Source organism: Pantherophis guttatus, chromosome 13 (assembly GCF_059756535.1).
Source record: "Pantherophis guttatus breed Tessera chromosome 13, ASM5975653v1, whole genome shotgun sequence".
Lineage (NCBI taxonomy): Eukaryota > Metazoa > Chordata > Lepidosauria > Squamata > Colubridae > Pantherophis > Pantherophis guttatus.
In genome coordinates this window covers 17,163,935-17,177,566 of record NC_142075.1, presented here as the reverse complement: position 1 = coordinate 17,177,566, position 13,632 = coordinate 17,163,935, and the positions used below count along the sequence as shown (strand labels likewise).

General features: G+C 39.7%; 1 protein-coding gene across 1 annotated transcript; it reads left to right on the top strand.

Moving 5' to 3' along the window:
* The first annotated feature begins 6,760 nt into the window (after positions 1–6,760).
* BLOC1S6 (biogenesis of lysosomal organelles complex 1 subunit 6) lies at positions 6,761–13,528 on the top strand. Its single transcript, XM_034434672.3, has 5 exons — positions 6,761–7,135; positions 9,803–9,947; positions 10,250–10,337; positions 10,974–11,060; positions 12,247–13,528. Exons 1-5 carry the CDS (start codon positions 7,066–7,068, stop codon positions 12,364–12,366), a joined length of 510 nt encoding a protein of 169 aa, XP_034290563.1. The 5' UTR covers positions 6,761–7,065; the 3' UTR covers positions 12,367–13,528.
* The last annotated feature ends 104 nt before the right edge of the window (positions 13,529–13,632 follow it).

The following is a 13,632-nucleotide window of genomic DNA, read 5'->3' as shown; positions in this document are numbered from 1 at the left end:
GCAACTTTCCCTTAGGTTTGTAACACCAGATAACCACTTCTCTGTACACTTTTGCCATTGTGTTATCTTGCAGTTAGAAAAATAAATCAAAAAGTCCCTCCATGTGGTTTCTTTAAGCCATCAGTGAAAGTGCAAATTTTGCAACTGTTTAGAGACAATTGGGAAAACACATCTCAAAAAGTAAATTAACCATTTATTTTGTTCCCCTGTTGGTTTTTCAGTCTTTTTCTCTTTTCCCACTTTTGATATGAAAGTAATGAAATAACTCCCTTGAACCTTAATGAATGTTTAAGGAATATTGAATTCAATGGACCAGTGGTGGAATTCTTTTTTTTTTACTACCGATTCTATGGGTGTGGCTTGGTGGGCGTGGTGTGGCATGGTGGGCATGGCTTGGTGGGTGTGGCAGGGGAAAGATACTGCAAAATCTCCATTCCCTCCCCACTCCTGGGGGAAGGATATTGCAAAATCTCCATTCCCACCCCACTCTGAGGCCAGCCAGAGGTGGTATTTGCTGGTTCCCTGAACTACTCAAAATTTCCACTACCGGTTCTCCAGAACCTGACAGAACCTGCTGAATAGCATCCCTTCAATGGACCCATTAAAAGATTTTAAAAAGATAAGTTTCCCTATCAGTCGTGCCCCACTCTAGGGCACTGTGCTCCTCTTCGGTTCTTGGTCATGGAGCCAGCATTGTCCGAAGACAATTTCTTTAGTCAGATAGCCAGCATGACTATACGTCAAAGGTGCATGGAACACTGTTACTTTCCCACTGAAGTGGTACCTATTTATCTACTCACATTTACATACTTCAAACTGCTAGGCAGGCAGGAGCTGGAGCAAAGAACGGGAACTCAGCCGTCGCACAGGTCTCAAACCCAGGCTGTCAGCTTTGTAGCTGACAAGCTCTGCCTCTTTAACCATTGAGCCATCACAGACCCATATTAAAAGATAATTAACAAATAATTACCTTTGCCATCTTTATCTAAGCTTATAATAAGGAAAGGCCTCCATTTTTAATGTTGCATCCTTTAAGCAATTGGGAATGGGGGGTGGGAGGTCTGTCCCTCCCCTCAGGGATGGCAAATTGAGTCAGGCCTGGGGGGGTTGTTCCTCTCTGCAGAGATGGCAAAATCTCATGAAACCTGCTCCACCTTTCAGCCTTAGGATATTGTGGGTAAAACATTGTAGGGCACATTTCACCATGGACTGTTGGTTGCAACCAAACTGCCAAGCTCAGAGCTCAGACCAACTATTTATATTCAAATACATTTCAACATTTCTACTCCCACCTGGCCGATAAGAGTCGGGATTTTTCAATGTTTGGCTTCAAATCCCTTGGCTATCTGCTAAGTACATCAAGAGCTTCCTAGTGACTACAGCTGTTCTGTTATGGGAAGAGAGAGGTCCTTTTAACTTGCTTTCCCTGCCTTTTAAATATCTCGGCTTTCGTAACGATAGGCAATATCAACCAAAACTGCAAAAACCTGTTTGCCGTGTGCGCTCCCGGGTTCCTTTGAGCAATAATTGGCATCTTCAACCTGCCATTGGCATTTCTGCTTTCATCTTGCCAGGGAGATCTTTAGATCCTGATCCAAGCTCCTGTCCAAGAAAAAAGTGTCAGGAGGAAAGCATGAGAAGCAATGTGGCTTATTCCATAAATCAGCTGTTAGAAGAAACCACAGCTTGTATGAACCCAGTTCAACCACCCTATACTCAGGGGTGAAATTCACTTACCCTGCCTACCGGTTCGCAAATGCGCTCGCGCCATTATCTGCACATGCGCAAAGCCTTCTGCGCATGAACAGAGGCTTAAAATGTCGCAAAAAAAGCGACGTCATGACGTCTGCGCGGGTGGGCGGAGCCTCCCGCAGCCACCGCTACCAATTCGCCCGAACCGGATAGAACCGGCTGAATTTCACCTCTGCCTATACTAAAACCCACTACTATCTTTCTTTTAACCTTGATCCTTTCTAGAGAAGCCTGAAACCCTGAGTCCATTTTTCAGTCAAAATGTATGTTTACATTCAAGTTATCCAGCTGAGTTATTAAGCTTAGAAGTGCACAAACTCATAAGCTTCCCCAAAGTCCTACTGAATCATAAGACTACTTAAATTCTGTTCAATGCACAGGAATGTACTTCAGAATAAGCCTACATAAGATTGGCCTTCTAATCTAGTAGATACTGTCCATACCATACTATTAAATCACCGGCGGTTATAAATATTTTGAAAACGCTTCTTTTGTTTGAACGAACTTTGCCACGTTTGATGAAAAGTTTATGTCATCTGGTTATTTATTTTGGGTGAATGGACACCGTAATCTTTCTTCCTCCTCCTGGTTTTGAACATTTGGTTTCTTGTATCAATGAATGCAAGAGCACTCTAATTAATCCTTGGTTTTTAGCCTTTTGAAATAGTTCATAGTTCACTGTAATCTATTCGGAGGCATATATCATATATCTTAAAAGTTATAGATCAACTTCCTGCAGATAAACTTGAGACTGGCCGCTATAGACTGTATTTTTCGGAGTATAAGATGCACCTTTTTCCCCCCTAAAAGGGGGTGAAAATTTAGGTGTGTCTTATACACTGAATGTAGCCCCGCCCACCCACTGGCCCACACCCTTTGGCCTCTGCCTCCCAGCAGTTTACCTCCTTGCAGCAAGCAGCAAGAAGAAACAGCTCCTTTCAGCTTCAGCACAGCCTAATTAGCACAAGTTGATTGGATCGGCCTCCTGACTCTCAGCTGATTTGCTCTCAGCTGTTTTGCGCAGGGCTCTGCTGCTTGCTGCAAAGAGGTAAATTGCTGGAGCAGATTTTTTTCCCCTTGTGCTAATCAAGCTATGCTGAAAACGAAAATGAAAGTAAAGCAGCTGTTTGCTGTTTGCTGCAACGAGGCAAAATTGCTCAGAGGCAGAGGGAGATTTCTTTTTCTTCTTTTCCTCACCAAAAAAGGTAGGTGCCTCTTATACTCCGGTGGTCTTATACTCCGAAAAATATGGTATTTTTTAAAAAAGTGACCAATGACTCATTCCCACATTTATGTCCATTTATCAAATTATTGGAGACCCATATTAGCACGTCCCCACGGTTACCTGATCAACATTCAGGCACTTGGCCAGTGGCATATACTGGTAGTCCTAGATTACGGCCACAGTTGACCCCAGAATTTATGTTGCTAAGTGAAACATTTGTTAAGTGAGCTTTGCCCCATTGTACAACTTTTCTTGCTATATTTGTGAAGTGAATCACCCCAGTTGTTAAATTAGTAACATGGTTGTTAAGCGAATCTGGCTTCCCCATTTACTTTGCTAGTCGGGTCACAAAAGGGGATCATGTGACCCCCGAGACTTTGCAATCTGTCATAAATATGAGCCAGGTGCCATGCATCCAAATGTAAATCACGTGACCATGGGAATGCTGCAATGGTCATAAGTGTGAAAAATGTCATAAGTCACTTTATTCAGTGCCGTTGTAACTTCAGTCACTGTGAATTGTTGTAAGGCGAGGACTACCTGTATTTACAACGGCAGTGGGGTCATGTGATTGCCATTGGTGACCTTACCTGATGGCTTCCAATAAGCAAAGTCACACGATTGCACCATCCACTTAACAACTGCAGTGATTTGCTAAAAAGATTGCAAAATCAGGTGTGATTTATTTCACAACTGCCTTGATTAGCAATGGAAATTGTGATTACAGTTGTGAGTCAAAAACTATCTGTATGCAAATTATGCCAGTAATAATTTGTGTCATTTGTATATGATGTCATGATGGCTTTTAAAAAAAAAAACACCTTTGCAAATTAGAAGATGTTTTTACCACTGCTGTTTCTCTTTCTCCAGACTGACAAAGAAGCACCACCCCCCATTCTAACTATGGCTTTGTTTATATAAGACTGCAAGCCACGATTTGCTTAACTGTGTTTTATTCAATAAGCCACAAGTAACTAGGTTCACACGACATGCCGATGCACAAGCCAAGATTTACCAACCACAGTTGTTGGGTTTTGCACTGCAAGCTAACTAAGTCATAAGCAAACCACAGTTTAGTTTTGCATCTTGCGTTAATCAGCCTATTTGAATCAGGGAGATCTGTATCTGGAACAGTTGTTCTTGGAGGACAAAGCTGGATATAGAAACTTTGAAGGCCCTCTTGTTATTTTAGGCAGCTCCATTCAAACTTGTAGTCCATGTATTAAGGATAAAGCTTTGTTTTAATAACTTAAAGTAAACTTCGCAATCATCTACAATCACGCACAAGCAGTTTTTCTGGCTTTGTCAGAATTTTAATCCTCCTTCTTATAAGTAAATACACTTTATTTCCCTGTTTTTTATTCTCCCTCCCTTGTTAAGTAATCACATACCTGGATATATTTGCCCTTGATCCGGTACACAAATGCAATTCTGAGGTATAGAGCATTTTCAAAGTGTTTGAAGTCCAAGTCCCCTATAAACGTGTTTTTTTTTTTTATAAAGGATTTTGAGTTAAGCCAAGATTTATCCACTGCCAGAAAACAGGGAGTTGTAATATTCCATTGTAATTCTTAGAGTGGCGAGAGGCAAATGAACCCCACAAAGATGGATCAAGCTGTAACACACAACTTGATATTTGGATGGTGGTTAAAAATGGACAGAGACCAATAATGCAACGTAGTTACAACTACAGTCAAATATTGATATCCCCTAGATATTCACAAACCGGGTCAGAAAGAGTTGCTGTATTGTGCTGCCTAATGTAATCATTATATACATAATTATATACCTGAGGGGAAAAGGGCAACTATATCTTGTTCGTGCTAGAATTAGAGGCAAAATCCTTTTAGCTGACTTCAATATATGAGCATCCTTCAAAACCTAAAAGGGTGGTGCACTCACTGCATAGGATAATCTAACAAACACCTTTTTATCTGCCATGCAATTCTAAAAAAATCAAATTTCCAACAAACTACCATAACTCAGCCCTAGGAATTATTTTGAAAAACCTGCTATTCCCCCACTGGGCATCCAAAATTAACAGGGGGGCATAAGCAGCCCTGCAGATACTAACAGAGGGACTGGAACTGACAAGAGCATCCCCCCCAAGGGCCTGGGAAGGACCCAGGATTTTCACTGAACAGCTGGCGTTGCTACGGCAACCCACCCACTCTGCCTAGCAACCAGGTACTTGGGCACCCCAGCATTAAGGTTCTATTTAGAGATAGAGATAGGAAGAGGCCAAAAAAAGTACAGAGCAACCAGCTGCAAAAATCTTGGAGTAAAAAAAAAAAGCATCTAAGGAAGACCTAATTGTGCTTGTTTGGGTGCGTGTGTATATTTGCACACCTATCTCACAGAAATCAGAAACGTAAGTTTATATAGTTACAGTTAATGGATATAATTATGTAGATGTTAAATATTTGCTTCGGATTATCATATATGTAGTGTATGTGTATATATATATATACATATACATATATATATGTGTGTGTGTGTGTATATGTATGTATATATATATATATATATACACGGGAAGAAACCCGAAATATTAACTATACACAAATACACACATATATATACATATATATAGAGATACATATACATGTTTTTTTTTAGCCAGGTTTTTCCTACATAACCAAGGTTTTTCTGCAGAAAAACCTTGGTTACGTAGGAAAAACCTGGCTAAAAGAAAAACACACATAAATCCTACGAAGAGTAAGAAAATACATATACATACATGAATACATATACACACACATTTATATTTGTATAAATTTGGTATAAAATAGTTTGTCGTGAATGCGACTGCTTGAGGGCTCCTGGATTGGAGCTGAAAGGCGAAAGGGAAGCAGAATGCTCCCTCCCATATGAGGGCAGACCAGGTGCTTCGACAGAAAAACACTTAATATATACACATACATACATATATTTACACACACACATACACACATAAACATACATACCAGTGGTGGGTTTCAAATTTTTTTACTACCAGTTCTGTGGGTGTGGCTTGGTGGGCGTGGCAGGGGAAGGATATTGTAAAAATCTCCATTCCCTCCCCACTACAGGGGAAGGTTACTGCAAAATCCCCATTTCCTCCCGATCAGCTGGGACATGGGAGGCAGAAAATAGATGGGGAATTTTTACTACCGGTTCTCCAAACTACTCAAAAGTTCCACTACCGGTTCTCCAGAACTGGTCAGAACCTGCTGAAACCCACCTCTCATACATACATACATACATACATACATATATATAGCCAGCAAGCTCCCTGCTGCCCACTGGGAGACTCAGGAGACTAAGATAGATCTATTTTGGATTTATAAGCGCTGTATGTATGTATGTATACATACATACATACATACATACATAACTATATACATAGTTTTCCCATGAAAAATAGATCAATATTTAATAGCTTTAACATTGTTATTTTTACCTCTCTCTCTCTCTCTCTCTCCAATGTTAAAGCTATTAAATATTGATCTATTTTTCATGGGAAAACTACACATTTTTTAACAAATGGAAAAATAACAAGAAGAGAGACATTGTTTTAAAGTTTAGCCAATGGCTTTAATAGCTGACAAATAACCTCCCCCCCCCAGTTTTTTTTAAGAAAGATGATCTAATGGCACAATAGGATCCCTGTTTCCTCTAATCCGAATTCCCTTCGTCTCCCTGATTTCCAAAGGGCAACTCACTTTAAAAAAAAAAAAAATCATTTAGAAATTATTGGGGGGAAAAGACACAATTTGCATAATGAACCCGGAAGTCTCCTCTGTAGACCGGGCGTCGTGTGCCTACTCTTCCGTTTCGTATCTCTGCCTTCCTCCGGATCGCCGGAAGGCCTACTGTCCTGCGAGGTTGAGGCCTGCCCCTCCCTTACTTTACACCCACCCACGTCCCCGTGAGGGGGAATCCCTGTGACTCGGGCTGGGTCCAGTGAAGCAGCCTCGCGGGGCCTTTCCCTGACACCGCCGCCTGGAAGAGCTTCGGCCGGGCTCGCTACGCCTCGCTCAGGCCGGGAGACTTAAGGGGCGGCTTTCCTGCGGGGCCAGTCCAGCCGCGGTCCTCGAGACTGGGCGATGAGCTTGGCAGAAGCGCCGGAGGTGGAGGCGGGATGGCCGCCCGGAGCCTTGAACGACCCCGCCTTAGGTAGGTGGACTTGGAGCGCGAGGTAGGCCGAAGCCCGCTGAGGGTGATGGGACTTGAAGTCCAAGGAGCTTTGTGTGTGTGTGTGCGTATACAGTATGTATGAATCTATATCTCTTATCTCTCTCTTTATATGTATGTCTGTATACACACAAAACCTTCCTCCTCCACTTTCCTACTTTATATATATTACATTACATTACATTACATATAAAATAGGAAAGTAGAGGAGGAAGATTTTGTGTGTGTGCATATACATAGGTAGGAGATATATATATAAAATCTATGTGTGTGTGTGTATGTGTGTGTGTGTGTGTGTGTGTGTGTGTAGGTCTTTGGTTATTCGGGTCTTCTCCCATGTGTGTGTGCATATACATAGGTAGGAGATATATATATATAAAATTTTATATTTTATATAAAATCTATGTGTGTGTGTGTATGTATATATATACACACATACACACACACACACACACACACATATACATACATGCATGCATACTAGGGATTCGAACCGCTGAACTGCCAACCTTTTGATCGACAAGCTCAGCGGCTTAGACACTGAGCCACCACGTGTGTATATCAAATTTATATTTGCTGATAAAGAAATAAACATGGTATAAAATGGTTTGTTCTGAATGCGACTGCTTGAGGGCTCCTAGATTGGAGCTGAAAGGTGAAAGGGAAGCAGTATGCTCCCTCCCATGTTGGGGTAAACCAGGTGCTTCGACAGAAAAACACTTAATATGTATGTACACACACACACATATATATACATATATATATTACAAACTATTCTAAAAATATGAGTTCCAGTTATATTAGTAAAAAAAGAAGCAGACATACTGCGAACTCCGGAACTTAAGATTTTAAAATTTTAAATTCTTAAGTTCCAGAGTTCGCAGTATGTCTGCTTCTTTTTACACACACACACACACACACACACACACACACACACACACACGGTGGCTCAGTGGCTAAAATGCTGAGCTTGTCGATTAAAAGGTCGGCAGTTTAGCGGTTCGAATCCCTAGTGCCGTGTAACGGGGTGAGCTCCCGTTACTTGTCCCAGCTTCTGCCAACCTAGCAGTTCAAAAGCATGTAAAAAATGCAAGTAGAAAAATAGGGAGCACCTTTGGTGGGAAGGGAACAGTGTTCCGTGCGCCTTTGGGGTTTAGTCATGCCGGCCACATGACCACGGAGACATCTTCGGACAGTGCTGGCTCTTCGGCTTTGAAACGGAGATGAGCACTGCCCCCTAGAGTCGGGAACGACTAGCACATATGTATGAGGGGGAAACCCTATAAGTATATAGAGACACACAGACACTGTCACACCCATACACTTACTTATATAACCATGCATCATGCACAGTTTTATACACACACACACACACAAATATGTAACATTTATAAAAACATACATGCATATCTAAATATTTTTCATGTGTATATATTTACATACGTGTGTATAATGCTTAGTGTGTTTGACCTATATAACCCATAGTTTTGCTTTGGGAAGAGCTCTGCTTCAATCCTTTGGCAAAGAACCCAGCGATCAGTGCAGAGTGGTTTGTGCATGCTAGTAAATACACTTTGTTGCATTTCTCTCCAATTGTTTCTGTTTTTAATTTAATTACAGTATTGTTCCCACAACATTAGGAAATTCCTTTGGGTAATAAATCACCTGAAAGATAAAATGAAGCATGGTAATAGTTGAGCTTCTTTCTCCTAGATTTTGTCCACGTTATGGAGAAATAGTAAGATACACAGCAATACAGGTAGTCCTTGACTTACAACCATTTATTTAGTGACTCTTAGGAGTTATCGCAGTAACTGAAAAAAGCAATTTAGAACTTATCTTCACGCTTGGGGGGGGCGCGAAAGCCCTACTAAGAAGGTATATACAAAAGTATGAAGGCTATTGCTTAGCATATTGTAAGCTGCCCTGAGTCTCCGGAGAAGGGCGGCATATAAATTGAACAAACAAACAAACAAACAAACAAATAAATAAATACTTATGACCATCGCAGCATTCAAAAAGTGGTTACGAGTAGCTAATGTGATACACTTTCCATTCGTTCCATGCTTAATGACTTCATGATTTACTTAACTTCAGTAATTCACTGAAAAAGCATGGCAACAAAAAAAGCATAAAATCATAATTTACTTAACAAGCACCTTGCTTAGCAATGGGAATTCTGATCTCAATTGTGGGCTAAGTCAGGGACAGCCTGTATCTTAACTAAAGTTTCAGTAGTCTATGTAGTCCTTATCGTTAATAAATTTGGAGCTAATGCAGGATAAATAATTATACATTGGCAATTAATCAAACATTAGGCGCCATGCAGTTGTAGAGCTTTCTTTTTTTTTCTTAGTCCTTTTATCACCATGCTCAAGAAAAATGGCATTAGTTCGGTTCTTGTTACTAGCCTCAGTTATATCTGTGGAACATTTTTAAATGAAGTAAAGTTTCTTGCAACAGAGTTCTCCAAGCTTCTGTTTATTTAATAATTGCTTTCCATTTAAAGATATCCCATTTTTAAGAGGCACTAATAGCATCAGGCTCTCAGTAGGATAACTGAAAATTTAAAATGATGCAATAATTCTGAGAACTCTTGGTTCAGAAATTTTCCATTACAGTTTTTTTTTATCAACTTCTTTGTTTCAGATCTTAATGATAATTCCCCTGATGAAGCTCTGGTAGATGATTTTCCTATCATAGATAAGAAAGCTGTGGAGCAATTAACAGAAGGGTTGGTTTCACACTATTTACCTGACCTACAACGATCAAAACTAGCCTTAAAAGAACTCACGTACGTAACTTTAAAAAAAATAGTGATTTAACTTTTTATGTATGGTACCAGCTTGGTATTAGAATTAAAATTCCTCTTAACTGAGTTTCCTCTTATTTAGAACATTATTTTCATATTTATTACAGGGATATACAGTACTGCTTGTGCTTCCCTATCCACCATATCGAGCTGAGATATTTATAGAAACGGGTGAATGCAGATAGCATTCAGAATTTCTAAAATGGAATTTTTCATATCAGTACTCTTATTTTCATAGCACTGATTTCAAAATGCATTTTAAATTACTCTTACTTTTCTTTCAGACAGAACCAAGAAGTACTGTTAGAAACTGTACAACAAGAAATTTCAAAGTTTAAAGAATGTAACTCAATTCTTGATATCAACATGCTGGTAAGTGTGTTTTTGTTAGATTTGTCTTCATTGGAAGACCTTTGCTGTTGAACGTCCCCTTTTTCGCAGAAATACATGAAATGTTTTGGATGTACAATGGTGTCTTGTGCTAATTGCAGACATCCAACAGCAAGTGTATATGTTTTCATGTACTAAAATGGAAACAGTTTGATCACGAACTGATTTAGGCATGTGTAAGCAGGCTGATTGTGCATATGGTTCAAGAGATAATAGACTTTGCTTCTAACGATGAAAATTATCATTGATGGCAGGAGCTGAGTTCAGTAAATGGTTGAAAAATAAAAGACAGTTATGTACTGCTCTTCTGTAGCCTTTCAGAGTTTATAAAAGGATTCTGTATTTCATTTTTAGTGAACACTAGCCCCAGTATAGTGACTTTAAATCCTAGGAATTTTGTTTTCATGGAGAGCTCACTATCCAAGTGTCTGAACAGTTTAACAGATAGATAACCTCTTACTGTGTTGTTGGGCCTTCCTTGAAGGAATTATACCTAGAATAGCTTTTTATGCATACTTTGGTATCTTCAAGAAACAAGTTATTTGTTTTTTAAAGTTACTCAGATTTGTTTTAAGCACACTATAAGTTTCTTATAGTAAATGTTTTCTCCTTTTTAAGTTTTCAGAAGCGAAATACTATCACAATAAGTTGGTAAACATTAGGAAAGAGATGCTGTTGCTGCATGAGAAGACGTCAAAGTTGAAAGTGAGTTTTATTTCACTTGGTTAGTAAAATGTGGGCAAAATGCACACTGTCGGTATACCTTTTCACTCTTCAAGGTCTTGCAGATCAAAACAGAAGTCCTATATTTTCTTAAGAATCCATTCTAAATTAGTATTTTCATAAATATTGGGTATTTGAAATGTTGCCATTCATTCCAATTCAAATGACAACTTTTAATATTAAGTTTAATTGAATCTACTACCAGTGTATGCATGCATGCCTGCAATATTATAATATTAATAAGGGCAGTTCTCTGCCTTAAGCAGAATTTCTCAGTAAAATAATTCAGCACTAATTGCATATAAAGCCTATCATGGAATAAAGCTCTAATCCTGTGTATTGTTACATCCACTAATACAATGTGAAACTTATTTCTCAGGAAATATTCATAAGCTTTGACTGGGTGATTTTTGCTTATAGATGGTATCAGAGGAAACAGCTTTCTCTTATAAATTCTTAGACTTTTTAAAAGACTTTTTTTATACTGCTTCACAGCACTCTCTAAGCAGTTTACAAAGTCAGCATATTGCCCCCAACAAGCCAGTCAGGATCGAAGGAATTGAACTCTTGGCAGTCGGCAGAGTTAGCCTGCAATACTGCATTCTAAACCATTCTAAGGAAAAAGATGAAAATGAAATACTGAACTGTCAGTTGATCTAGCAAACCACGTCACGGGGAATTTTGTAGGCATTAGAATTCACCTGTAATTTTAAAAACCTATTGTTTAGAATTGAGAATGGCAGTGTGTGGACGTTGTATAGAATTTTTCTCTCGGTGAAATCAGCTCTCCTCCTCCTCCTCCTAACAGTGAACTTCGCACAAGGCTCAGAAGTATGCATAAATGCAAAATGTAAAAGAGAGAATCTAGAACAATGTTTCCGTTAAGGCTTGCAAAAGGATTTGAATCTTTTCAACCGTACAGAGTATATCGATTAGAAAATGAACATGTGTTTTAAAGATCAGGGAGAAAGGATAGAATGACATGTTGGGAAGGACTGGCTACAACCCTGAAACAGACGTGAAAGTAAGCTTTTTTTCAGGATCCTCTGTAATACTACATGAAGAGGAAATAAAAGCTAAGAGGCCTGCGAAAAATAATAGCAGAATAAAATGGCTGTGATATCCTCAAATATAATTCTTTGGTTTTTCTGATGCTTCCTCCTTTCAGAGAAGGGCACTCAAACTCCAGCAAAAGCGACAGAAAGAAGAACTAGAACGAGAACAGCAACGGGAGAAGGAATTGGAAAGAGAAAAACAATTAACTGCCAAACCAGCAAAAAGGACATGAAAGCGCAACACGTTTTGGCTTGTTGTGCTCATTATATTAACCTTTTGGACTTTCAGGGGATACGACAATCCCCTCGCACTCTCCTGTTCTATTTTGCCAAGGAAAGTATTAGTGCAGTCTTCATATTTCTACCTTAAGCAAGGAGCTAGGAATGGAAAGTATACCACATTAGCTACTCCTAATCACTTTTTGATTAATGCTTCGCTAATATTGCTGGGTCAGATTATTATTATTATTATTTTTGAAGAAATAGGATACTCTATGGTAAGGTGGCCAACTTTGGCCACTTTAAGGCCTGTGGATTTCAACTCCCAGAATTCCCCAGCCAATATGGTTGGCTGGGGAATTCTGGGAATTGAAGTCCTCAAGTCTTAAAAGTTGCCAAGGCTGGAAGCCCCTGCTCTGTGGCATTAATTCCAACATCTTACAAGGCCTCCGTTGGTGGTGCATGTGTCCCAAACCCAGATTTGTTCCTTAATGGTTATCTCTACCTCATTAAATGTACTCTACACCACACTTCAGGGTAGTTATCACCAATCTGTCCATATCCCTTTGCTGAGCGAGGGACCTTTTTAAACTTGCAGGAAACATGGGCAGAAATCCTTGTGACAACTTTTTGAGTTCAGATTCTCCAAAGATAAGACTGGTGGAATAGAACTGTCAGGATCTCATTGCTTCTAGAGGATCTTGCTGGGTTAAGAATTGACGGGACAACAGAAGAAACATCCATGGGGAAATATTGCTGCAACCTTGGTCCAACACCTGCTTTCAGGATATGAACACATACTTGGGGAAATGCCGGGAAAGTTTTTGTAACTTGCACCCATCAGATCAATTCAGCTTTGAAGGAGACCTCTGGTAACAAGCAGCATTAGAATTCTGGATGTGCAGCCTCGGTATCAAACACACAGGTAGCACCACATGGAAAGAACGGTGTCAACACGGACTGCCCAGTTGAATGTTGGTGGCAGACCGCAGGCTCCCTCTTGTGTTCTCAGCAAGTTGTTGATCCTAAGTCAATCGCCACAAATATTTCTCTGTTTAAAGTCCAGGCTGTTTTAATTACTGTAATTTATGGGGGTCCATCAAGCACGATCTGTTATAGTCAGGCAACAAAATGCGTGATTAAAAAAAAGGGTCTACTTGCCTGTGGGGGGAAAAATGTGTGATTGTATCATTCTCAACCAGCAAATAGAACTGGGGTGTGTGAAGATGGATGGATGGATGGTTTCAACCTCAGAAATTTTGTGATGTATGGACTTTAAC